The sequence below is a fragment of the Takifugu rubripes genome, chromosome 22 (assembly GCF_901000725.2).
Source record: "Takifugu rubripes chromosome 22, fTakRub1.2, whole genome shotgun sequence".
Lineage (NCBI taxonomy): Eukaryota > Metazoa > Chordata > Actinopteri > Tetraodontiformes > Tetraodontidae > Takifugu > Takifugu rubripes.
Window position 1 is genome coordinate 4,440,658 of NC_042306.1, and position 22,507 is coordinate 4,463,164.

Consider the following 22,507-nt stretch of genomic DNA (forward strand, 5'->3'; position numbering starts at 1 on the left):
CTTGACAGGCCCTCTGAATCACTTTGTCTGGTTAAAGTAAATTGGCTTTATTTTTTTTAAATTATTTTTTGAAAGGCAATGAGACCCCTGTGGATATCTCCCATCCTGATAAAAATGGGGATTGATTGATTATTTATTTGTTTTTTCCTGTCTAACATGGGTATTTTCCTTTTCTGAGAACGTCGCATCGGCGCTTCCTCGGTGGTGACGCAAAGTCTCCAAACCAGCGTTAGCTTTGACCTGTTTCTATTTCTGGGTCGTCTGCTCAGGCTCTGACCATCAATTAATGAGATTATCAGCACCGGGAGCTTCGGTTTGGCTCTGATCCGTGGTTACTTGATGTCTTGGCTCGCGCTACACTTCTTTCCCCCAGTTCCCCCACGCAGAGCCGACATTAACGTGCATCCACCGTGGCAGGATGTACCGATCCGGCCCGGCTGAAGAGCCATCATGACTGTCGGCTCTTAACCACATTAGAGGAAGTGTCACCTGCTATTTTAATGTGATTAGATAATCATTGTTTTTAAGCACTCTGGTGCGGAGGCATGTTTAATAGTGGCTCTGTGAAACTGACCCCTGACAAGTTATTACGCACTAATCTGCTTGTCTAGCTAATTTGAGCTGCAAGGAAATAACTCCCCCCACCTAAGCCGTGCACACATCCGCTGATGTCACACATGCATCACATTCTCAGTCATGTAAGCAAGTTCAAGGTGCCAAGTTGGGCAGTTTTGTTTAGTGCGTCCTGGACCACTTTCCACTGATTTTTGGATGCTGAGTGGGACAAAAATAAGGCTTTATGTATGCTTTCAAAATAAATATACCGGTACTTGGGAAAAAAGGATTTTAAATGAAGTCGCCCAAATTTAAATGACTGAAATATCGAAGTATTCACAGGTACTATCCAAGCTGTGTGCTGTTAATTTGTGCCAGTAATCAAATTAGCCTAGTTTTCTCTGGGCTGTGAACCTCATTGCATCACTAGTGAGTCAGAAGTTCAACTGCTGGAAGTAAATATTTGTTATTATTATTTTATTCCCTGGTTGTGACAGCAGAAATCACTGAGGATTTATTATGTTGTTGTTTTTTTATTTGATGCTATAAAACACCGGTATTTGCTCGTATTTGCTGAGCCAGCACTCTGCAGAGTTCACTGTCACCAAATTATTTCAGAATGACAACACAATTCAGGAGAGCTGCTGGCGGAATGCAGATGGAAGCTATCATGGGTCATCACTGTAGCTCATTCAGTCAGCCATACATTTAGTTTCAGCAAACGTTTATGGCAAAGCTGGGTTAGGTACTGCTCTTCAATATCCAATAGTGATTGGGGCTGTTCTGGGACGGATCCTCCAGGACTGTTCTCTATCCTCTAGTGTGATGGAGTCTAGATCTAACCAGGTGCATAGCGCCCAAATCATATAATCCAAATGGTTCCTTTCCTGCCACCTTTCCTGTCCCCTTGCATAGCATGGAACACAATCACAAGATGACCACACAGGTAACACACTTCCTGCTCCCTGCTGTGAGACACTGCACAGGGAGGGCTGAAACATCTACACCCGGGTGAAGAAAATGATTTTTTTGTGATTTTCCTCAGGTATGAACAAAAACTGTGATTTGTTCATAAAAATGTTAGGTATTTTAGAAAAAGAAATGAAATAAAGAGATTCAATTTGCTCTTGAATGAATGGTTTATTGTTCTATGATATTGTGACAGCAGGACTTATAGTAGTAGAATTAGTAGAAACATCTATGATTATGCATACTTCATACTTTGGTGTAAATTTAGGATGATTTTAAACTAATATAACTGTTCAAAATTCAAACTTTATCTAATATTTATCATGTTAGAAACCTTGTAGGTTGGTTTAGTAAACTTTTGTCCTCATCTCTGAAAATGTATGGTGTTGCTCTTTTCTAATTAGAGGTTTAAATGAGGCATTGTACAGATTGGTCAAGTTTTAGTAGATAGAATATATGGAGGACATACTTTAAATTTAAATTTGTGCGGCAAATTTATTAAATACGGCGTCTAAAAGACGTTGCTTTCCAAACTAGGGTGCGCCCCTGCTGGCGACTGGGAGTTGTGCCAGGAGGCGGGACTGCTGAGAAAACACTGCCGAGTTTTGTCCAACAGATGGCGCTAATGTTACAACCATTACCACCAATTAAACGCAAAAAAAGCCAGTGTCATTTTTGAGCTCTAAAAGTGATGATTTCGCCAGTTTTTCAGTAAATTTAAGATAAGATTAAAATTGAGATTGAAAAAAAAAATCTAATAAATTTGATAATAATTACTGATATAATCTCATAGTTGTATCCTGATTGGGGGCTTATTCAGCGAGTTATTTTGAGGTTATTTCAAATATAATGAAGCTGTGCATGTTTGCAAAGCATGTGAGTGTATTAATGTGAGAGCCAAAGCTGATTGTCCAGTTCCCAAAGCCGTCGACCTCACGTCTTAAAGGAGATTCTCTGTCGCCATCTGCTGGCAGGTGATACCATGTGCAAGAACAACGAATCGAGGCGTTAAATACTTTTAGCATTTTGAGGTATTGGTGTGGGGAAAAGAAAATACCACCGTCGATATAATGAATCTGTAGGTGGAGATAAAAATCATTTCAGCGCCTGAATGATCGGAGACACACAATCATGCCCTCTGGTTCTGTGGTGAATCAAAAGCTTTTCGCCACATGTCTGAGCATGTTACTGTATTACAGCCATGTGCAAAACAGCGTTATTAATAGGCGGCTGTCAACACACCCGAAATTCAGCATTCTTCCAAACCGCCAACAGCAGGACTCAGGAGCAGAAAAGAGATGGCTGCTCCCCCTAGGCCATGAGCACAAAGCCCGAGAGATGTGATGAACATGGTCCAGGGTTCACTGCGGATGGACAGAGCAGGACAGGAAGGGAGGGAGGGGGAGAGAGAGGGAGGAGAGTGTATGTGAGCAGCACACCACAAGAGCAAATGAGGGGAAGCACACATGGAGGAGGGGTTGTGTGGAGAGAGAGAGCTTAAAAGAGATGTTATAAAAGGCAATGGAGAGAGAGAGGAAGGGAGGCTGTGCGGGAGGGAGGAAGATGCTGTTGCCAGGGAACTGCAGTGAATTACGAACGTCCATCTTTTCCAGCTCAGGGGAGGATAAAAACAACACCAGGAGGGACACAACAGCTGATCCTGAGCAAGAGCAACCAAAGAGAGGCAAAGAGAAGGTAGGCAGGTGTGGTTGCGTAACCGCCATATGACATCATCACAGCGGGATTAGAGGCTGGGGTGGGAACATTAGCGTTGGCGGATAGAGGAGGAGGAGGGATCCAGCAGAGAGTAACTATGAGGAAGAGGGGAGTGCAGTCATTGTCATAAGACCAGCTAAAGGCACAGGATGGGGATTATTTTTAGTCCCAAAAAAGTGCTGAGGGATCTCAACGTCAATGGAAGCAAGCGCGACAGAAGCAGGATGACGTTTGCCTCGTGATGACCAGGTCTCTCCCCGCTGCTCTCCTTTTTTACAGGGGGACCTATTTTTCTCTCCATCTGCAGTAAAACCTCATCACACAGGCCGGGTCCTGAACACACCAGCATCCCAGCTGCAGATGTAAAAATCAGGAAGCTCTCAAAGCTGCAGCAGAAATAATAAAAGGCGAGTATCTTTGATAACGTTTGTGATTTGAATCTCTGCTCATCTCTCTGTTGCTCTCATATAGATTTTACTTGATCTAACTTTATATAGGGCTGTTTTTGTACAGCTCAGACAGGGTTTTAATGCTACATTTGGTTGCAACAGTCATTCGATAATAATTCCAGATTTAAAGAGCACCATGACAGTCATTTCCATGGAAGCGACACAGTTTTAACGTCAAAGTTCCGCCATCTGGACATCAAATCCTGACCAAACACGCGCAGGAGCGGCGCCGCTTTGTGTCCGCCAATCATCAGGTCGCTGTGTGAGCAGCTGATGCTGAGCGGCTACGCACGTACACTTTTCTGCCTCATTTCCTGCTTGCGTCCATCTCATCACAGCTCCCCTTTTAACCCCCAACAGCCAAATTGGAGCGGTTGATTTTATCCCCCACAAGGTCAAGTTGTGGAATCCCCAATTCCACATTAGACAGATATTTCCATGAGAAATAAAGTGTGAAAGCACCCTTTGGTGCTTAGACACCCACTAGGCTGGGAAGACTCTGTCCCAGGAGACTAATGGACTGAGGTGGCATCTGCTATAAGGTGACTTATGGTTGAGATGCGTTCGAGTCACACGTGATCCTCGTCCAGCACATGACGGATCCAGCAGGCACACAAACACAGTTAAGACATTGTGAGGACTCAGACTGAGGGAAAGGCATCCAGCTCTGTTGCGTTGTGTTTGTTTGTTTGTCCTGTGTGGCCGGAGGAACGCTGCGGTTCCTTCTCCGTAACCACGGCTGTGCAGAGAAGATCGATGTGAATGTTGTGTGACAGGGCACGTTATGTTAGTGTATTTGTAAGTGGGTTTGTTCTTAACCAGAAATAAGCACATTACATTATGCCACATGACCAAGAACAAGAGATTTTTACTTTACGTGCATATTTATCTTATAGGTTTTACTAAATATTACTCTCTCATTTAGATGTAACATTATTATTTTGGCCTTTGAGACCAGATAAACGTTACTAAACCCGCAAGGAGAAATTACTGTAACTTGCTCAAAGGTACCTCGGCAGTACTTTTCCAGGGCTTGACCCGGAGCTCCCGTCCTCCCAGCCAGGTCCTCTCCACACCCTTCTACCACCGTCCTTTTGTTGCTGTCCACGTCGACCATGCAGCCACCTCGAGTTTCAGATTTTCCCTTTTTATTATAAATATTATCAGGTTTTTCCTTTATCAAGACTGGCCAAAGTATAACAGAAGAGTGTGTGGGCTTCTATGTAACCACGGCAACAACAATATTCAAGAAATGATGTTTAAGTAGCTCTCTTCTGTCATGACACGTAGACAAAAGGCGCTAATGACATCACTTTTATGAAGTTATGTGGTGTTTTAAAAACACAAGCAATAAATAATTAGGTATGACTTTTCTTCACTGTGATTGATTAATCAATTATGGGCATCAAACACCTCCTCTGGTTCACGTCGCACAAGATTCGGATCCCTTCTGGATCATCGTGATTGTGCAACGCGGGTGGAGCACTTGTTTGTTAGTAAATGTCTCTTTTGTGTGTGTGTGTGTGTGTGTGTGTGTGTGTGTGTGTGTGTGTGTGTGTGTGTGTTTTAACCACAAAGAGCTGAAGTCCGTCCTCTCAGGGGATGGGGACGACAAACCCCGCTTTACGCATGGACAGCATGGAGGTTAAAGACGAGTGGCAGGATGAGGACTTCCCCAGGTAGGTGTGTGTGTGTGTGTGTGTGTGTGTGTGTGTATGTATGTGGGTGGGTGGGTGTGGGGCCTTGCCTTGATGTGTTGCCAGGTGTGTTTTGTCCTTGAGTCATCGTGTGTGAGACAATGTGGTTTGTATTAGGGAACAAAACAGCTTCAGGAGAATGTAAATTCAATACATCAGAGCAGGAAAACAGCGAACACTCCCTGAGTAGAGTCATTTATTGAGACGAGGAGGGAAATACCGTGACCACAACGGGACAAAACCCACTGTGGACATTGACTGCAGCAGCCGTAACAGTGCTCACTATTAAGATAAGGTCAATTTTGTCATAAAAAAAACAAGAAAAAGGCTTGAAAAACAAGAAAATCAGAAGAGACGTTTGTCTCTAATTCCTCTAATGTAAAAATGATTATCCACTGCAATGATTTATCCACATCTAAATATGCAGTAGTGTTGTTTTAACACAGCAAGGTACTGACAGTATGATTACTGATAATTGCTGCTGCGGCCTAAAATTGTGGTTGTTTTAGTGTGAATGTGTGTTTGTGTGTATTTGCAGGGGTCTAACTGTCTTATAATAATGTCAGAGGGGAGATGAGTAATTACTGCTGTTGTTTTTCTCGACACATCAGGATTCCCTAAGACGCGCTGTGGTTTAATCACAGGGGGGACTGAAGCCGGCCGTGTTACGGTTTTAAAATAACAACCTTTTAAATTCAGTTTGTGTCTGTGAACAAACACGTTTTTGATCGTTGGCATGCCTGTGGGGCAGTTTGTAGTTTCACCTAATGAGAGGCAGAACATCTCTGACTCTCAGGGATCACAGAAGCCGAAGCCGTGTTTGTATCTATTTTCTTGGGGATCGAGTTCATGTAGCTGTAGCAGCACAGCAGGTACATTTGGACATAGCAGCTACCAACTAAACTGTAGTCGGATTGACTAAATTCTCACAGTAAAAGAAGCAATCAGAGGATAAACATTTAGGATTTCCCTTGCAGGCCACTACCAGAGGATGGAGATACCTCCTGTGGCCTGACAGACAACAGAAACAGTAGGTGAATAGGAAGCCTTGGACGTCCTTCCCAACCACTTTGTGTGTCAGCGCTCTGATTCTGCCTCCAGTTCCTCCCACCACTCTGAATGTGGGTGAGCGGAAGCGTCGCACTCTGGTGGCCCCGGACATGAACCTGTCCTTGGATCAGAGCGAGGGCTCGGTGCTCTCCGACGACTTCCTGGAAACACCCGATGACCTGGACATCAACGTGGACGACATTGAGACTCCCGACGAGACGGATTCGCTCGAGTTCATCAACAACGGCAACGACCTGGAGTGGGAAGGTGGGACATTGCAACCATGTGGACATATGGACTTTCTGCAGTGTTTGTAGATCAAACAGACAGGGAGGACATCTTAATCTTCTCGCTGTGTCCTTTTCTGTTCAGATGACACTCCTGTGGCCACAGCCAAGCATCTTCCAGGTGAAGGCGAAGAAGAGAGGGACTCATCTGGACGTCTGTGGCGAACGGTGATCATTGGAGATCAGGAGCAGCGGATCGACATGCAGGTCATCCGGCCGTACCTGAGGGTCGTGACGCATGGAGGTTAGTCATTGAGCATCTGTGTGTTCTATTAATTGATTAAATTAATAGAAACGTGTTGCTTTTATTTTATTGAATGCTCCTATTCTAATCAGGATTCAGGATTAGGATTAATTCAGCACTACACGAAAATGTTAGGGTAATTTTTGGGATCTTGATGGAGCAATAGGTGCTAAATCGGTGCTACAGTCAAAATTAGCAATTTTTAAAAAATCACAACATAAAATGCAAACATATATCATATCCTGAATGCTTTCAGGTTCTGTCGTCACTTGCTGTTATAATTTTTACATACAGAAATTGTGGTCCCCCTGCTCAGGTCAGCTGTTAACGTCAGGATTTCTTTAAAATGAAACAAATCTCGTAAGACAAGGAGGAAAGCTAAAAGACGTACAGTCATGGTAACGAAGCGCTGATCTGTCTTTCAGGCTATTATGGAGAGGGTCTGAATGCGATCATCGTGTTTGCAGCCTGCCATCTCCCTGACAGCAGCTGTGAGGACTACGCCTACATCATGGAGAACCTCTTCCTGTGAGAACTAGTCTGATCTTTCGGCACATTTGCAGCTGCAGCAGCAGCGGCGGCAGCGTGCCGCATTTCCTGTCAACCTTAATTAATGTTGTCCTTTGAAGAAAACAATGGAGGTTTCCCTCAGGGGTGCCGTATTTGGAATGATCCTTGGTGATAAATGCAAGAAAAACAGGTGGAAACCCTGCAACGATGCGACAGGTGAACTTTTCCCCTGTGTTGCATCCATCCTCAGGTATGTGGTGAGCAGCCTGGAGCTGCTGGTGGCAGAAGATTATATGATCGTCTATCTGAACGGAGCAACTCCACGCAGGAAGATGCCTGGCATTGTCTGGCTGAAGAGATGCTACCAGATGATTGACAGGAAGTGAGAATGACGCTTATGACATCAGACCGGCTATGACAGAAACGGAAACACTAAAGAATTAATTAAATGTAAATGTCTCCTGCAGACTGAGGAAGAATCTCAAGTGTCTCATCATCGCTCACCCCACGTGGTTCATCAGGACGGTTCTGGCCATCTCAAGACCCTTTATCAGGTGAGATCATCTGTAAAATAACCATCTTAAAAATATCAAAAAGAAGAATCTAAAATTGCTGAAAATAGTTAATTATTCAGACCTGAGTCATCTGAATAGACTAAACCATGAGAAAAACACAAAAAATACATATAATGTACAACGATATATGCTCTTCAGGCATGAAAATGGCAAATATTGCATTCTTTCTATTCATAATAATCAGATTCTTCCGGCAGAGTGTATGAGATTCTTTTTAGCAGTTATATTAGTGGCTCCAGCAGTATGCACAGTACATTCTATCTGTCACATCTACCACACACATCTATTACATAAGGGATACAATTATGGATGTAACAAAGATCATATAATTTCTTCTAATTGGCATGCTGCTGGTATTTTCTGCAGTGTTAAATTCATGGATAAGATTCGCTATGTTCACACTCTGGAGGAGCTCAGCCAGTTCATCCCCATGGAGCATGTGCAAATTCCCGAGTGTGTGCTGCAGTAAGTAACCGCACCCACACGGGGGCGATGTAGAAACATTTTAATCAGAAGTATGGGGTTCAAGCTTTTGATCAAGTTAACGTTTTAATTCATAATTTTGAAGTTATAGCCAACTGTTCTTTACAGTATTATATTTTTTTAAACTTGTGGTTCATTATCCTTGTGGGGTTTTTTTTTTATTTTTTTTTGAAGATATGACGAGGAGAAGGTCAGATCACAAAAGGAAAGGTCAGTGGTAGAGATTTGGAGCTTTAGTTCTTGCTGCTTTCTTGGTGCTTCACTAACATTTCTAAATACTTTGTTCGTCTTACTTAACAGACTGGAGCAAGAGCAGCAGCGATCTGACACAACACCGCCTAAAGAAAGGTGACCTCGTTTTAAAGCACATACAGTCTCCAGCTATTTTTAGCTGTAATCATCTGTTTCATTTTACAGTTACAATTACAAAAGTTACAATTGAATTCGGACTGACAATCCATTTACGGTACACTATAACTGCAGGAAGAATGAACTGCAATCCTCTGTTTGCTGTGATTGGCGGATATTGTTTAGAGGAAAATTCAACATGACATGAAGGAGCAATATATTTTTTATTTGCATTTGTCTTTAATTTGACCTGGTTTTTTTTCTTCAGGCCAAAATCAATGATAGGGACGTTAGCTGTGACATCTGACATTAAGGTGAGGCTTCTCATTGACTCAACTGGGCTTCCATCAGCTTCATCACATTGGTTTGTAATGTCAGCCCCCAGTAACTAATCCTAAACACACACACATACACACACACACGGGCGCGCGCGCCTGTGCTGATGCATGCAAAACCTCCATGATACAGTAAACCAGACAAACATTGGACAATGTCCTGATTTCAGTGGAGTGTGAGTGGCAAAAGGTCTAAAGTGTCAGCCCTCAGCTCAGGGTCTCCTTATTTACAGTATAAAAACATGAAGAAAGTCTGCACCCGAACCTGAAAATTCAGATTATTTTAACAGTAGAGACGTCCGAAGGATCAATTTGGTAATTTCACCTTGTCGTGGTCATTTTAGTCCGACAATCCGCAGTCCAACAAAATTACAAATCAACTAAAACAATTCCCTACTAGGCCTCCCTGAGTCCTTTCCTCTCAACAGTGTGGCAAACTTCCATCCAGTGCAGCTCATTTTCCATTCGCCACATCATGTTTCACCTCTCAATTCAAACTGCGTGTAATCGGACTGCAACATGGTGCTCCCAGTGTACACGAACACAGTGTTACATAAAGCACAGCTGCTCGTCTCTTCCAGCCTGTCCCCACTTGAGCATTCGGCTCTATTTTGAGCTCTACATCAAACGTGCCTGTCCAGAAATCCAGGGAAATACCAGGGTGTTAAGATCGAACAAGCTGGTCATTAGGAAAGAACCTCCATTCAGTAAAACCTCCGATATGTTGATGAGCTTAAATGAAGCATGCAATCAATTAAACAGTGGGTAGGAGGAAGAGGGAAGGGAAATAAATGTGCAAGTCCAATTTAATTGAAGTGTTGGCATGTAAGTGTGAGACGTCTGCATTTCTGTTATAGAGCTTCAAAGCTGAAGAACACGTGGGAAAGATTCCTGCATGAATGCAGGAGCCAGCATTGAACCTCCATCCCAGGACTGAAGCTCCTGGATCCATCAGCTGCGAGACAATCATTTCTCCAACTCTTCAGCGACATGTCCGTGTCTCGGTTAATCCCACCAAAGCAGTCTGGGGGAATTGTGAGTCTGTCAGGATTAAGTTCATGTGCAGCATGACTCAACAAAGTCAAGGAAATATCCCATCTCCAGGCCTGTGTACATAGATTTGGGAATGGTGTTTTGGTTACAATGGTGTGAGGGTTGTTTGGCTTCATGGCCGTTAACTGGAAAAATAATGGTGACTTTGCTCTTTTTAGTTGTACGGTAGATGTTTCTGATGCAAACGTGTGTCACGGAGTTTGGATATGCAGGTGGCATGCTTGTTTAAACCCTCCAGTCCTTTGTTACCTTTGTTTTTGTCAGATATGATATCATCTGCCATTGTACTTTTACAACATGGATATCATGCATTGTTACAGAGATACAGTAGATATATTTAAACAGAGCTGAGATTGATAAAAGTGTTGTTTATGAAGATGTGCCATTTACTGTTTTTAATAAAAAAACAAAAGAAATTATTTAAAACGGTATTTTGTCATATGTCATATGATCACATCTTCACTTTGGCTTGTCTATAACGGTGTTTATGAGCGCGTTCACTGTGTCAGGTGACATCCTGTGTGTCGCTCTCATGTCTGTGCTGCTCTTCGCACATCATTTGCACGTAATCTCTCACCGAGGTGACCCCTCCATTTTTAAATGCAACGTTATTGTGATCACGAGATCCTGGCCCAATGCAAAAGCTCAAACAAAGTGCTGTTCCTTAAGCTCATCCCTGATGCAATTTGCCCTGTAACTAAGAGCAGAAATAGCAGTTGAAATGGATTTTAGGCATTAAAGTGTGAAAAGAGCTCAGTCAATAACACAGCGATAGTTTAGGTGACAGGAATACTCTAAATTAGAGATGTTGTCATCTTGCCTGTTTGCTAAAGAGAAGACAAATTAATGGAGATTTAAGTAGGAAGCCAAGCTGATCACCTCCATATTCTCAATTACTTGACAATTTTTTTAAGAAAATAAAGTGAAACCACTTCTCAGATGTCTGTAATTTTTTTATTCCTTTAATCTTGGATGTAGTTTGTCTCGCTCCCTCAGGATACAATCTTAGTTAGCATTTAGATACTGTAGCAAATTCTCTACCAAACATCTGCCTCAGCTTAATAAGGAAGAGGTATGTGCACCATATTATATTTATATGATGCCCTACATAATGCCCCAGCACATATAGGACCAGCTTTGTAACCTAAACGTCTTTGCCAAGCCGAGTTTCAAAACAGACTCCAAGCTGCTGCTTAGCTTTGATACAAGAGGCCAAATACATGAAATCACAAGTTCTTGAGGCCTTTGCTGAAGGACACACATGCAGCCCTGCATGTTCTCTGATAAGTGCGACTCAAAGTTCACCCCTTTAATGCTGTAAATGGACAAAGAGGAGGATCTGGTTACAGCGCAGCACAGCCAGAGGTGTGTGTCTGACGGAGAGCGTTCACAGAAGCAGGGTGGACTCATGGCCAACTGCCATCTACAGCGGTAGGTTGCGTCAGAAATACGTCTGACGTTGGACACACACCGGCTGACTAAATTTAGAGCTTCTGGTTTTGTAGATTACAAAAATAAACAACTGTCGCCCAGATTTTAGGGGTTTCTGATACCGTTTATCCCATTTCATGAATACATCTGTATTCCACGCTGCTGTCCACATCAGCGCTCTGTTATGGACGCCACACGTTGCTTTGGCTCTCACCAGAGAGCGGATTGATAATGTGTTTCACAGCTTAGCCCCACCATCCTTTCTTTATTCTCCCCCAATCTGCCAGGTGTCGGATATGCGGTGCATTTGCATGGCTAGTGCTCGATGACCCCCGACAGCAGGTGGAAGATTTGGAATCTGCTTAAATGTCCTCACCCCTCCCAGGAGCGCCGCTTCCCGGGAAAGCTGCAGCCGATTGGCCGAGGGGATGGGGGGGCAGATTGGGTTGAGGGGCGTGACGCTGCAGCCAAATCCTTTATATGCCTGGCAGAGATTGTCTATCAATGAAGTTGTAAAAGGAGGGAACATCTGTTTTGGAGGAGAAGGGAAGGTTTCTCACAGCTAGCCTTTAACGGACGGGTTTCTTTGGCGGGGTTCCCTTCTTTTATTGACTGAATTCCCGAGGTGACCAACACACAGAGGCAAAATGAAGTTAATCATTGGCATTGGAGGGTAGGTCTCCTGTAACCTCCTCAAAGTTATCTGTGTGTCTTTAATCTCTGTAGTTTAATAGCTCTTCTTTCTTTGTTTCCAGAGTGACCAACGGTGGGAAGACCACTTTGACAAATAGACTTCTAAAGACATTACCCAATTGTTGCGTGGTGCACCAGGACGACTTTTTCAAGGTAAGTTCACCAAAGTGACCTTTCTCATGACCTTTTGATATTTAAAAGCTGCAGTAAGTATTCCAAGAATGTAACTCTCAGAATTGTATCCCTCCGGTCTGACGTACAGATGTCCTGTCGTCTCTGTAGCCTAGTAATACATCTGGCTGATTGTCTCCTGGACAGCCAATGAGAAGGGCTGAACGTCCCCACTTAAAGTCAGGATTTTAATCATGATGTATTATAATTTACCCCAGTTTCGCCGAAGAAGCTAAAAACTTGGGTTCCTACCCTCTTCTCTATAAAACTATACCATAATTCAACCACAGTAACAGCTCATCAACCAACGTTTGACTAGAGCTCTCACTTAAAAAGTCAGTGTTATTATTTTATGTTTCGCTGTTACTGCAACACGTCAAGGATGCTGCCTAGGGTCACCACAATTCCGTTAGACTTTTCCTGCTCCATCATTACGCCAGCGAATATGCATTTCCGTTCTTGTGCTATGATGAGCAGCATATTTTAAAAAGAAGCATTTCGTGTTGAGGGTTTTTTTCAATCCACGTCTCGTAGAAAATTGGGAATAGGGCAACTCGCTATTGTCCCTACTTTGGGTGGAGAGGGGTCCTTGACTTGTCCTGTCCAGGTGGGATCAGCTCCGGCTGGTTACTAGGTTGCAGCAATATGTTTTATTGGTGACTGTTATTTCAGAGACCCGATCAAATAGAAGTCGGGGAGGACGGCTTTAGACAGTGGGATGGTAAGATTGGATTTCAAGTAGGAAAACCTTGCAGTAATGTATTTTCCCTTTCCTGCATATTTTTTTCCTAGTTTGGTAACCAGTCAATCCTAAACTTTGTGATTTTTCAGTCATAAAATGCTACACACATTCCTTAAAAGTGACTTGTGTGTGTGTTGCTGCACATTGAGCTGTGGTGGTCGCTTGTATGGTGAAGCCTGGTTTTTCTCTCTTCTCCCCTGTCCTGTCTCAGTGATCGATGCCCTGGACATGGAGTCTATGGTCAACACGGTGAGAGGATGGCAGGAGAACCCGGTCAAGTTCGCCCGCTCCCATGGCGTCAGCCTCTCACCTGAGGCGGGTGAGGCCAACGTGGAGGAGAAAGGAATCCACATCCTCATCATTGAGGGTTTTCTCATCTACAATTACAAGTAGGACATCCCACCTTTTTTGAGTCCCAAGCTTGAAAATCCAAACCGGACTAATCTGAGCCTCCATTCCGCCCTTCAGACCACTGATTGACATCTACGACAAGTGCCTCTACATCTCCATTCCTTATGAGGAATGCAAACGAAGACGAAGGTAACCGGCTGTCAAGGCAACTTTGACAAAGTACGCTTGCGTGCCGGGGCAGAATCTGACTGCTTTTGTGTCTGCAGCACGAGGACATACACAGTTCCTGACCCCCCGGGCCTGTTTGAAGGCCACGTCTGGCCCATGTACTTGAAACACAGGAAAGAGATGGAGAGCAACTGCGACAGCATAGGTAAACAAAGCCAACTCCACCTCCCCGCAGCTTAAAAAACCCCATCCCCAAACATTACATCAAATGTCTCTCAGGATGTAACTGCTCACTTTTGACGCTTTGGATGCCCTTCTCTGGACAGAGTACCTCGATGGGATGGCGTCTAAAGACGAGATCTACAACGCAGCGTACGAGAGCATTCAGAACTCCTTGCTGAACAATTCATAGGTAAACACAATAATAACAACGTTAGACAGCTCAAGCTGACTGCAAATAATTGAACGCTCCTCTCTCTCTTTCTCTTCACAGCAAACCGGGGCGTGATGGAGGATTTGTGTATAGATTTGTAAATATAATTTTAGCTCAATGTGTAACACCATCTCTGGACTTTGGGGCTCGTTGTAAATAGCGAAATTGTCTAACTTATTAAGAACTGTCTTTTGTTTTTTAAAGATAAGCCACCTCTGGTCTACCCAGTGTTTACCATCAATGTGTTGGGAGGAAAATCAATGTCCGACTAAATGAAACGACTGAATCCAAACCATGCCTCCAGTCTTTCTTTCCCCCACCGGACATATTCTGCACACACACACTTCTTCCTAATCGGAAACCTCATAAACTGGGGATGACGCATAACATCCTGCCAGGCAGCAACAACAACCCTGAATGATGCCTCTCATCACCAATATTAGATTTAGAGCCTCAGTAAAGAGGGCTTTTAACGCTTTCATCACTGGTTATAGATATTGATCATTTATAGCAGTGCAGATGGTGAGAACAGAAACAAGGACAAATGACATCACAGTTATTGAGTGTGTCTCTGTGTTTTTATATTTTCACTGCAATTGATATTGCAGTAGATTATGCAGAGCAAATACATAGAATGTGCTCTAAAATATAAAACATAATGGAAAAAAAGACCTAATTTTATTATCATTGGGCAAGATTTTTAGTTCATAATGTGTCTGGGGAGGGATTATACTTGTTTTCCCCTGTATATTGTCCAAAGAGACTGTTTAGGATCAAATGACAACATGGTCTAGAGCCTACCACTGAGAGCAGGAGTAACACACATTCTTCTATCTGTCTGCACAGACAAACGTGGGTGCACAGATTTGTAAATGTACGCTTTTATTGATATTCCAGTAATAAAATATCAACGTCAATTTGCCAGGTTCTTTGCTGTTGCCTTTCTTCTCCATCACTGACTGGGAAAAAAAAGTGTAACAGCCTTCAACTTTGGCACCAGGGCACCCAGAAAGCCAGGGAGTCTACTGGGTGGGTGGCGGGGGGTCTTGTGATGCATGTCTGGGAGTCTTTACATAGCAACATTTGGCCCACAGCTGAGGGTTTGCATGACTGATGGGTTATATTTAGCATAAGTGCCTGAGGAATAATGTTAAGCACTCAGCCAATTACTGACCAACACACCCACCCAACACTCAACAGCCTGGTCTGACTCAGGCTTGGGGTGGGGGGTGGGGGTTCAAACATGCCACCACAGATCATGTAAGGTGAGAAGGGGTGGCATGTGCTCCCACGTCAAGCGCTGCCACGGCACACCCAAAAGTAGAAGCTGGGGCATCCATATTTGGGTGAAGAGGCAGGAGACGAACACGATCCCCGCAAGCACCCACCTCTCATTTGAGCGTCTGAGGCCCCCTGAGTCATGTGAACACTTGTGACCGTGGCGCTGAAGAGATGACAGGAATATTTTTGGCTCACTGAGCTGAACATATATGAATGGCTAAAGTCATCGCTGAGTAACACTTGATGTTAGCGATCACTAGCAGTGGATTATTTACAATTACCCAGTTGTATCAGCTCAAAATTAACATTTTATGAGTCAAGACAGCTTCTACTTTACTATATTGCCCTGTAGGGAATTTGTATTCCAATAAAAACCCTGTGTGTTTCTAGATTAACTCTGCAGTCTGTTTTTATGGTCCTGAAGTCTATTTTGCACAAAAGAGACAATGATTGAAAAACCAAAATGAGTGAATTTGCATCCATATCAGGCAAATTATTACACTTCATCAATGCTCTCAATCGCAATCTAAACTGATAAGAGGAGGGATATAAGTTTTGAACTGGACTGTAGGTCTGCTGGTTAGTTTTTAATAGCTCAGTTAGTTTCCCAATGCTTAGTCATATAAGTAGCGACTATATTTAATATCTGGGTAAAGCAAGACGAACTGTAGCTGTGTCCTTCTCTCAAAGATGGTTCACGTAAGGCAAAACTCATTTTTCAACAACCTGTCAACATAATGCACAATTCATCATTTATTGGACATGATTTATGCCAGATTACAGAACAGAATTTAGCTTTTTTATGTTTTTGGGGGGGCAGGAAAACTAATGTCCATGTAAGCGAGTGTCCCACAGCAAAGTGCAAGTTCTTTTCTTTCAGCATCTCACCTGTTTTGTCTCCCCATGATCTGTGGTAAACCCTCTGGATCTATCATTTAGTTGTAACCTCCTCAGACTTGCTTTGTGAGGCCTCAAGGGAAGACAACAGGTATATTCCTTGTACGGGGGGTGTTCAGTGCTCTTGTAGTAAAACCATTTTAAGACCATCATCTTCTTTAAATCTCTCAAGAGGCAAAGCTGTGAGCAGCCCTGGGACACCTAGATTCATGGAATAAGATATATTCAAAGCGTAGAAGAATTAGTCTTTCACACAGGGAGAGTTTCTGCTGTTGCAGGTGTGCCAAGAAAACAACCAGAAACTGTTTATTTTATTCCAAGCACTGCTATCTTACACTACAGATTAGTTTTGGTGGCAACATTTGTTGTGTTTTGTTTACTTCCAGTTCAGACACACAAGAAAGACTCAATACTTACTGGCTAAATTGTCTGGGTTAAATGTCCGGCTCGGTTAAGTCTTGTGCCAAACCAGTACCAAGGTTCTGCAGCTCTTATAAATCTGGACTGTGGCACAGTGCTGGGCAGGGCGGGACCCTGGATGAGATGGGGGGAGGTCTCTTTGACTAAGAATAGAAATGCATTCTCACCATCCTCATGCCCTTTTTGGTGCTACGCTGTAGAGGCTTCAAATAGCAAAATCTTCTGTAAATGAGTGTGGGGCTTTTCAAATTTATGGATAAGCTTTGGAAATCGTATGATTTATATTAACATTTATGCCCACGTTGAAAATGTAGTTTCTCAGCAGAGGTGAATTTTATAAGAAATGACCAACAACTGCCAACATTTTAAAATGTTATTTATTTTAGCATTTTATTGCTGAGAATACGCAAGACAGTGTCCTGCATGTGTCGTCGTTTTTCAAAGCAATTTGGAATCTTTATCATTTTCAGGAGTCTTTTAACAGAATGTTGATATTGGATCAACAGAATGATCACGCATAACGCAGCGTTGCTTCTTTGATTAAATGTAACATTTACAATCATTTAAAGGGGAAAAGAGGGGGAAAGATCTTCTCTCTGTAGATCGACATCTGAGGATTGATCCGTATCCTCTCGTGAGAAAAAGTATTTAAACTTATCATTCATGTTCTGATGGGTGCAGCCTGCCCCGGTGTGGTGGAACGTGTGTGTCGCAGGATGTTGCTTGGTTGCAGATGGGTTACTGATACTGACATTAAAAATAAATAAATAAACACCACAGGAACCAACATTAGAGGAACCCCACCAAAGTTGCTGCTGTCAATGCACAAAGAAAATGCCACATTTTGTCCTCCATTCGGTCCAGCACTTCTTGAAAATACCCACTGAATGCAAACATTCTGGCGACTTCAGTTCACGCCCGCCTGTAAAATTTACATAGCGCGCCCCTCTCTCAGCCTCGGGTATCTCCACTCAGCCACAGCAAGGCAGGGGTTAATTCTTCTAGGATTTGACTGTGTCTCAGTAAGTGTACTGAATTCGATAAACAACCCCCGAAAGTTCCAGGCCATCCTCTCCTTCTCCACTTGTTCGGCCCTCAATTGACATGCGCTTCATTTTAAGACCAGTTAACGCGTGATTTTATCAATATCTACGTGTCAGCGATTAAGGGGGATCTATTTATAGTTTATTTAGTCTTAACAGTCATGGCAAAATGGTCACTTTTAGTTTTATACTTTTCTCAAGGACTAATCCCCATCATCTCTGGACAGGAGCAGCGGCGCGCTGCCGGCCCGTGGCGGCATCGCTTCCAATGGGAAAACAACGGGCAGGTTTACAGTTTACTCAGCACCGGGTCAGAATACCAAGCCCCGGTTCGGTCAAGGAACCAGCCGAGGGTTTACGTGAGCAGTAGAAAGAGGGATGACCCCGGCACCAGTCAGCTGTGGACCGACCCCTCTGCAGATCTCGGCACTTCTCCGGCGCACGGACAGGATGAAGCGCAGATCAGACACCCCGGCGGATCAGAGGCTGCGGGGCATCCGGGGGCGCGACGCATCCGCACCGAACAACCCAGCAGTAACAACGCCTCAGGTGTGGATGCCACTTCCCTGCATGCTAGAGAAGAAGGGGCAAGCCCTCAGAACCAAGAGTTACACGAGGTGCCAGAGGCGATGTCCGAGTCCAGGCAACCGGCCCCGGAGGAACGGTCTGTGGCCCCCGGTCCATTCTATCAAGATCCTCCAAACGAAGCACTCGGTTATGAAGAGAACATGGTTAACGACGACCCTCGAAGCCCCTTTAAAAACCACAGGAATTCGGTGTTATACAACATGTATCCCGCCAGCAGCCGCACACGCCATCCACCCAGTCTGGGATACGGGACGAGATATTTCCAAAACGGCAAGTGCCTCATCCATATAATTTGGTGTTTGGATGAATAAACCTTCTTAACCCGAGTAGGGTTTGTTTTTTAATTATTCATACTTGATTTGCGCCTTATTTTCCTGCGCCAGGTCTGCCAGATCTGGAACCAGACCCATATGCAATCCAAGCAGGTACCTACATCCAACGAATGCAAATGTACGCGCTCCGCTGCGCTGCTGAGGAGAACTGCCTGGCCAGGTATCAGCTGCGGTGGTCCAAGTGTGACACACACACATACACACACACACACACGGGTATTTCCGTTGGTTTTACTGCTCACCAAAGGCTAATTTGCTTCACCGCGACGTTTGGGTTGTTTTACGGTGGGTTTAAATTACCTCTACCGGTAATTCTTTGGGGTAAACGTTCTGGTTACTAATGGTTGTTGGAGCGGTGCCGAGACACACATGTTCTGAATAACCTTTCCAAGAATCGTTGAGCACAATGGAATAAACTCTCCACACGCCATTATCTTTGAACAATTTATGTCCAGCTGAGGCTTTTCCATGGTTGTGTCAGTGTCTCCTGTGTTCCATCCAAGGTCAGCTTATGGACCAACTGTGAGAGACATCGACTTCAGGGTCCTCCTGCGTTTCCCCCAGAAAGTGAAGAACCAGGGCACTGGTGACTTCCTTCCTGTCAAGCCAAGATATCAGTGGGACTGGCACAGTTGCCACCAGTGAGTTAAAACCCTCTTAAATGGGAAATTTCATAAAACTTAAACGCATCTTCATTCATGGATTTTAAGCCAGCTGGGTATTGTTGACCATCAAATGCTTAATAGGACTCCAAGCATGTCTGGTAAGATTTTTCTTCTTTTGGACTTATTTTGTGAACGTAAGAGTCTAACCTTTAACCTCCAGTTAAAAATAAACACCACGCCTGCTTCATAGCCTTTTATTGTAGATGATTATGTGTGTAATTTTCCCTTATTTGGAACTAAGGATTGGCATAAAAGTAAAACTTGGAAGCATTTCTCAGATCAAATGGAATCTGCTCATAGACACTACCACAGCATGGACGCGTTCAGCAACTACGACCTCCTCGACTCCGTCACTGGACTCAAAGTTGCGGAAGGACACAAGGCCAGTTTCTGCCTAGAGGACACAGGCTGTGATCCAGGATTCAGGCGGCGCTACGCTTGCACGTCCCACACACAGGTAATACCACATTATCTATAAAGCATTTAAGGATGATTGGAGCCAAATAGCAACAGGCAAATATGTGTTTTTATAACTTTCCTCCCAAAGAACTGGTGCTAAATCCCAAGTCTGAATCTTTTAAAAACACTATAAGGTGACAATAAAGTCAAAAAAGAGTTTACCTTAGTGGCTGGGCGCGTGTGTTCTCAGGGACTGAGTCCAGGATGCTTTGACATATATGCCGCCAACATTGACTGTCAGTGGATCGACATCACAGATGTTCCTCCTGGAAACTACATCTTAAAGGTAAAAAGAGAAATGAAATTTAGACAAGGTTATTCCTCAGTATGGATATTTATTAGTTGAATGTACAGGAGAGCTGCTTGATTGGGGTGTGTCTTGCAGGTTACTGTAAATCCTAATTTCCTTGTCCTGGAGTCAGACTTTACCAACAACGTAGTGAGGTGTGATGTGACCTACACCGGGGTCTACGTCCAGACACGACACTGCCGGGTCACCAGGTAGGACAGTTGGTTCGTTTTTCATTGTTTGGTATTCAACGTAATCGAAACGTGTTGAGTTTAAGGCTCGCGGTGTCAGCTAGCAGGTTCACAGACTTGCTGTGTGTGTTTTTAAAATGTTTCTTTATCTGCTTTTTCAGGGGTTGAGCTCTTTCGGTTTCCAGAGCTGTCTGCAGCTGACGTCTGCACCACAACAGTGATGAAGAATCTGCAAAGGGGTTCGCAGTCTGGTGTTGAAAGAAAACAAATTTTGGTTTGCTTATAATGGTGAGATCGGCAGATTAACTCAATCATTTGTACTCTGATGCATAACCCCTGCAAATATGAGTTCTGTGCCCACGTTTGGTTGTTAGATGGGTGCTTCATTTTCTGAAATGTTGGGGGGGGGGGGGGGGGGTTGTCGCCCTGTGTTTTATTTTGTTGTGATTTTGACATGCACATGCAGTGCTATTTAAAAATAACGATGTGACAGTGAATCTAATGTAAAGGCCAGTGCACTATGGATGAGCAACCACGTGGGTGTATATCATTAGGTGAGGCAGCACAGCAGGACAAGTTTCAAGTGAAAGATTTTGATTGCTTTGAATCGATATTGTGACACAATAATTTAAATGTTAAATTACAAAACGCCACCTAGTGGCAGGTCCTGGTGCAGCAAACCAACAAAACAAAAACTATTCAAACTATTCAGATGTACATAATGAGATTGATCAGTATTCCCGTGGATCCTACAGGTCCCTCAGGGATCCTTTCATCGGAACACTTTTAATAAAATCCATTGCTGGTTTTTTCATTGGATTGATTTGGTCAATTTGAAATACAGTATCTTATTGAGGTTACGACGATAAGGCCATGTGTAATCTGTTTCTGTACGCATTGTACTGATTTCCTTTTCCAGAGCTGTCTGCAGCTGTCTGCAGTTCAATTAATCTGTTATTAGTATTTAAAATGAATACAATAAAGACAGAAATCATCTGTTTATCAAGAAAATTCGACTATTTTAACATTTTTTAAATAGGAAAGGTGGGGGGGGGGGGTTGTGCTTTTAGAGATGCGGGAGATGGTCGCCTCAGAGACAAATAAGCCTGCAGGCAGACGAGGTGGTATGTTTGCTGACGAGCCTCTGCGAAAACACAGCCAGCAGGATCTAATACAGCCATGCTATATCTATTAAAACAGTCAGAAAAGATGAATGAAGGCCCATTTTCCCCCACTCCTGTCTGTAAAGAGAGATATTGAGTTCTGGCATTCTGGATCTACATGTGTGCAGCTTGAACCAAACTTTTTATGTACAGCTTTTAATCACTCGGAGAATTTTGTCTGAATGGAAACACTGACACAACTGTCTCATTTAACAATGTTTTCAATATGGACAAATGTGTTTTTGCAGTAATCACCAGACTGTTTCAAACAGCGAAAAGGTTCACAGGAGAAATTATAAACCCAGTGATTCAACTCATTCTGGGAGCCGCGTGTGATTCAAAGATGTTCTCATAGTGAGCAACGTAACCTCTCCAATGGGCTATACTGTGGAATCCGTGAAGCCCTTTTGCCTGGTTTACTGGAAAATCCGTTGGCTCAACACAATATGGGCAGTGTTCAGTGCACAGATGTTGGTTATTTGTCAATGAAATTAGGTTCTTACTGTAAAAATAAATTCAAGAAGATCGATCTCAGTTGAAATGCCTTACAAAAGCAGACAACAGGATGCTTCCCAGCCAGGAGAGATTCCTTATGCTGCTGAGAATTACTGAAAAAATGCTTCCTAACCCCAGTTTAGCAGACCTTGTTCCTCTCCAGATAATGACTCTTGTGATTCTAGTAAATCTTTATCAGGACTTTAGATGTAAGGAAAGACAAAAACACCAGTCCTTTTGCTAATACAGTAACATGCTAACATGTTGTGGTGGACAGAAATTGTGCATCTTCTGGGTAGACTTTTTCTCTAGAGCATTGCTGCTCTTGTAGCTTTCTGATTAAGTAATGTCTGGCTTAGTTTTTTTTTTCCAGGGAACTCATCTGGGCTCTTTTTTTAGACCTGCATGTCATTTTAAACATGCC

The 22,507-nt window shown here is 43.4% G+C and overlaps 3 protein-coding genes and 1 long non-coding RNA gene across 8 annotated transcripts; 3 read left to right on the forward strand and 1 right to left on the reverse strand.

Annotated features, from left to right (window-relative positions):
• Nucleotides 1–3,054: 3,054 nt before the first annotated feature.
• On the forward strand, nt 3,055–11,209 carry LOC101062580 (caytaxin-like). 2 transcript variants are annotated; one of them, XM_029831303.1, is made up of 14 exons: nt 3,055–3,219; nt 3,520–3,647; nt 5,268–5,368; nt 6,364–6,416; nt 6,488–6,703; nt 6,809–6,967; nt 7,393–7,495; nt 7,728–7,859; nt 7,945–8,031; nt 8,419–8,517; nt 8,710–8,745; nt 8,836–8,883; nt 9,152–9,197; nt 10,076–11,209. In XM_029831303.1, exons 3-14 carry the CDS (start codon nt 5,292–5,294, stop codon nt 10,115–10,117), a joined length of 1,098 nt encoding a protein of 365 aa, XP_029687163.1. In that variant the 5' UTR covers nt 3,055–3,219; nt 3,520–3,647; nt 5,268–5,291; the 3' UTR covers nt 10,118–11,209. The 2 variants fall into 2 exon arrangements, with proteins under 2 accessions (XP_029687163.1, XP_029687164.1); XM_029831304.1 differs by having other exon boundaries at nt 3,548–3,647.
• On the reverse strand, nt 6,813–16,966 carry LOC115248011 (uncharacterized). The gene is made up of 3 exons (XR_003887045.1): nt 16,856–16,966; nt 16,430–16,639; nt 6,813–6,945 (listed from the first exon to the last, which is right to left on the reverse strand). It is a non-coding gene; the product is annotated as an uncharacterized lncRNA (long non-coding RNA).
• Nucleotides 12,180–14,552, forward strand: LOC101062357 (nicotinamide riboside kinase 2-like). Of its 2 annotated transcripts, XM_003975415.3 has the most exons (8): nt 12,180–12,375; nt 12,458–12,548; nt 13,239–13,287; nt 13,520–13,697; nt 13,777–13,848; nt 13,926–14,032; nt 14,154–14,239; nt 14,321–14,552. In XM_003975415.3, exons 1-7 carry the CDS (start codon nt 12,350–12,352, stop codon nt 14,237–14,239), a joined length of 609 nt encoding a protein of 202 aa, XP_003975464.1. In that variant the 5' UTR covers nt 12,180–12,349; the 3' UTR covers nt 14,321–14,552. The 2 variants fall into 2 exon arrangements, with proteins under 2 accessions (XP_003975464.1, XP_029687165.1); XM_029831305.1 differs by lacking the exon at nt 13,239–13,287 and having other exon boundaries at nt 12,327–12,375.
• LOC101062132 (protein-lysine 6-oxidase-like) lies at nt 15,719–21,531 on the forward strand. 3 transcript variants are annotated; one of them, XM_029831302.1, is made up of 8 exons: nt 15,719–16,240; nt 18,103–18,759; nt 18,873–18,981; nt 19,325–19,462; nt 19,787–19,943; nt 20,136–20,231; nt 20,331–20,446; nt 20,587–21,531. In XM_029831302.1, exons 2-8 carry the CDS (start codon nt 18,531–18,533, stop codon nt 20,591–20,593), a joined length of 852 nt encoding a protein of 283 aa, XP_029687162.1. In that variant the 5' UTR covers nt 15,719–16,240; nt 18,103–18,530; the 3' UTR covers nt 20,594–21,531. The 3 variants fall into 3 exon arrangements, with proteins under 3 accessions (XP_029687162.1, XP_029687161.1, XP_003975463.2); XM_029831301.1 differs by having other exon boundaries at nt 18,129–18,759; XM_003975414.2 differs by lacking the exon at nt 15,719–16,240 and having other exon boundaries at nt 17,897–18,759.
• The last annotated feature ends 976 nt before the right edge of the window (nt 21,532–22,507 follow it).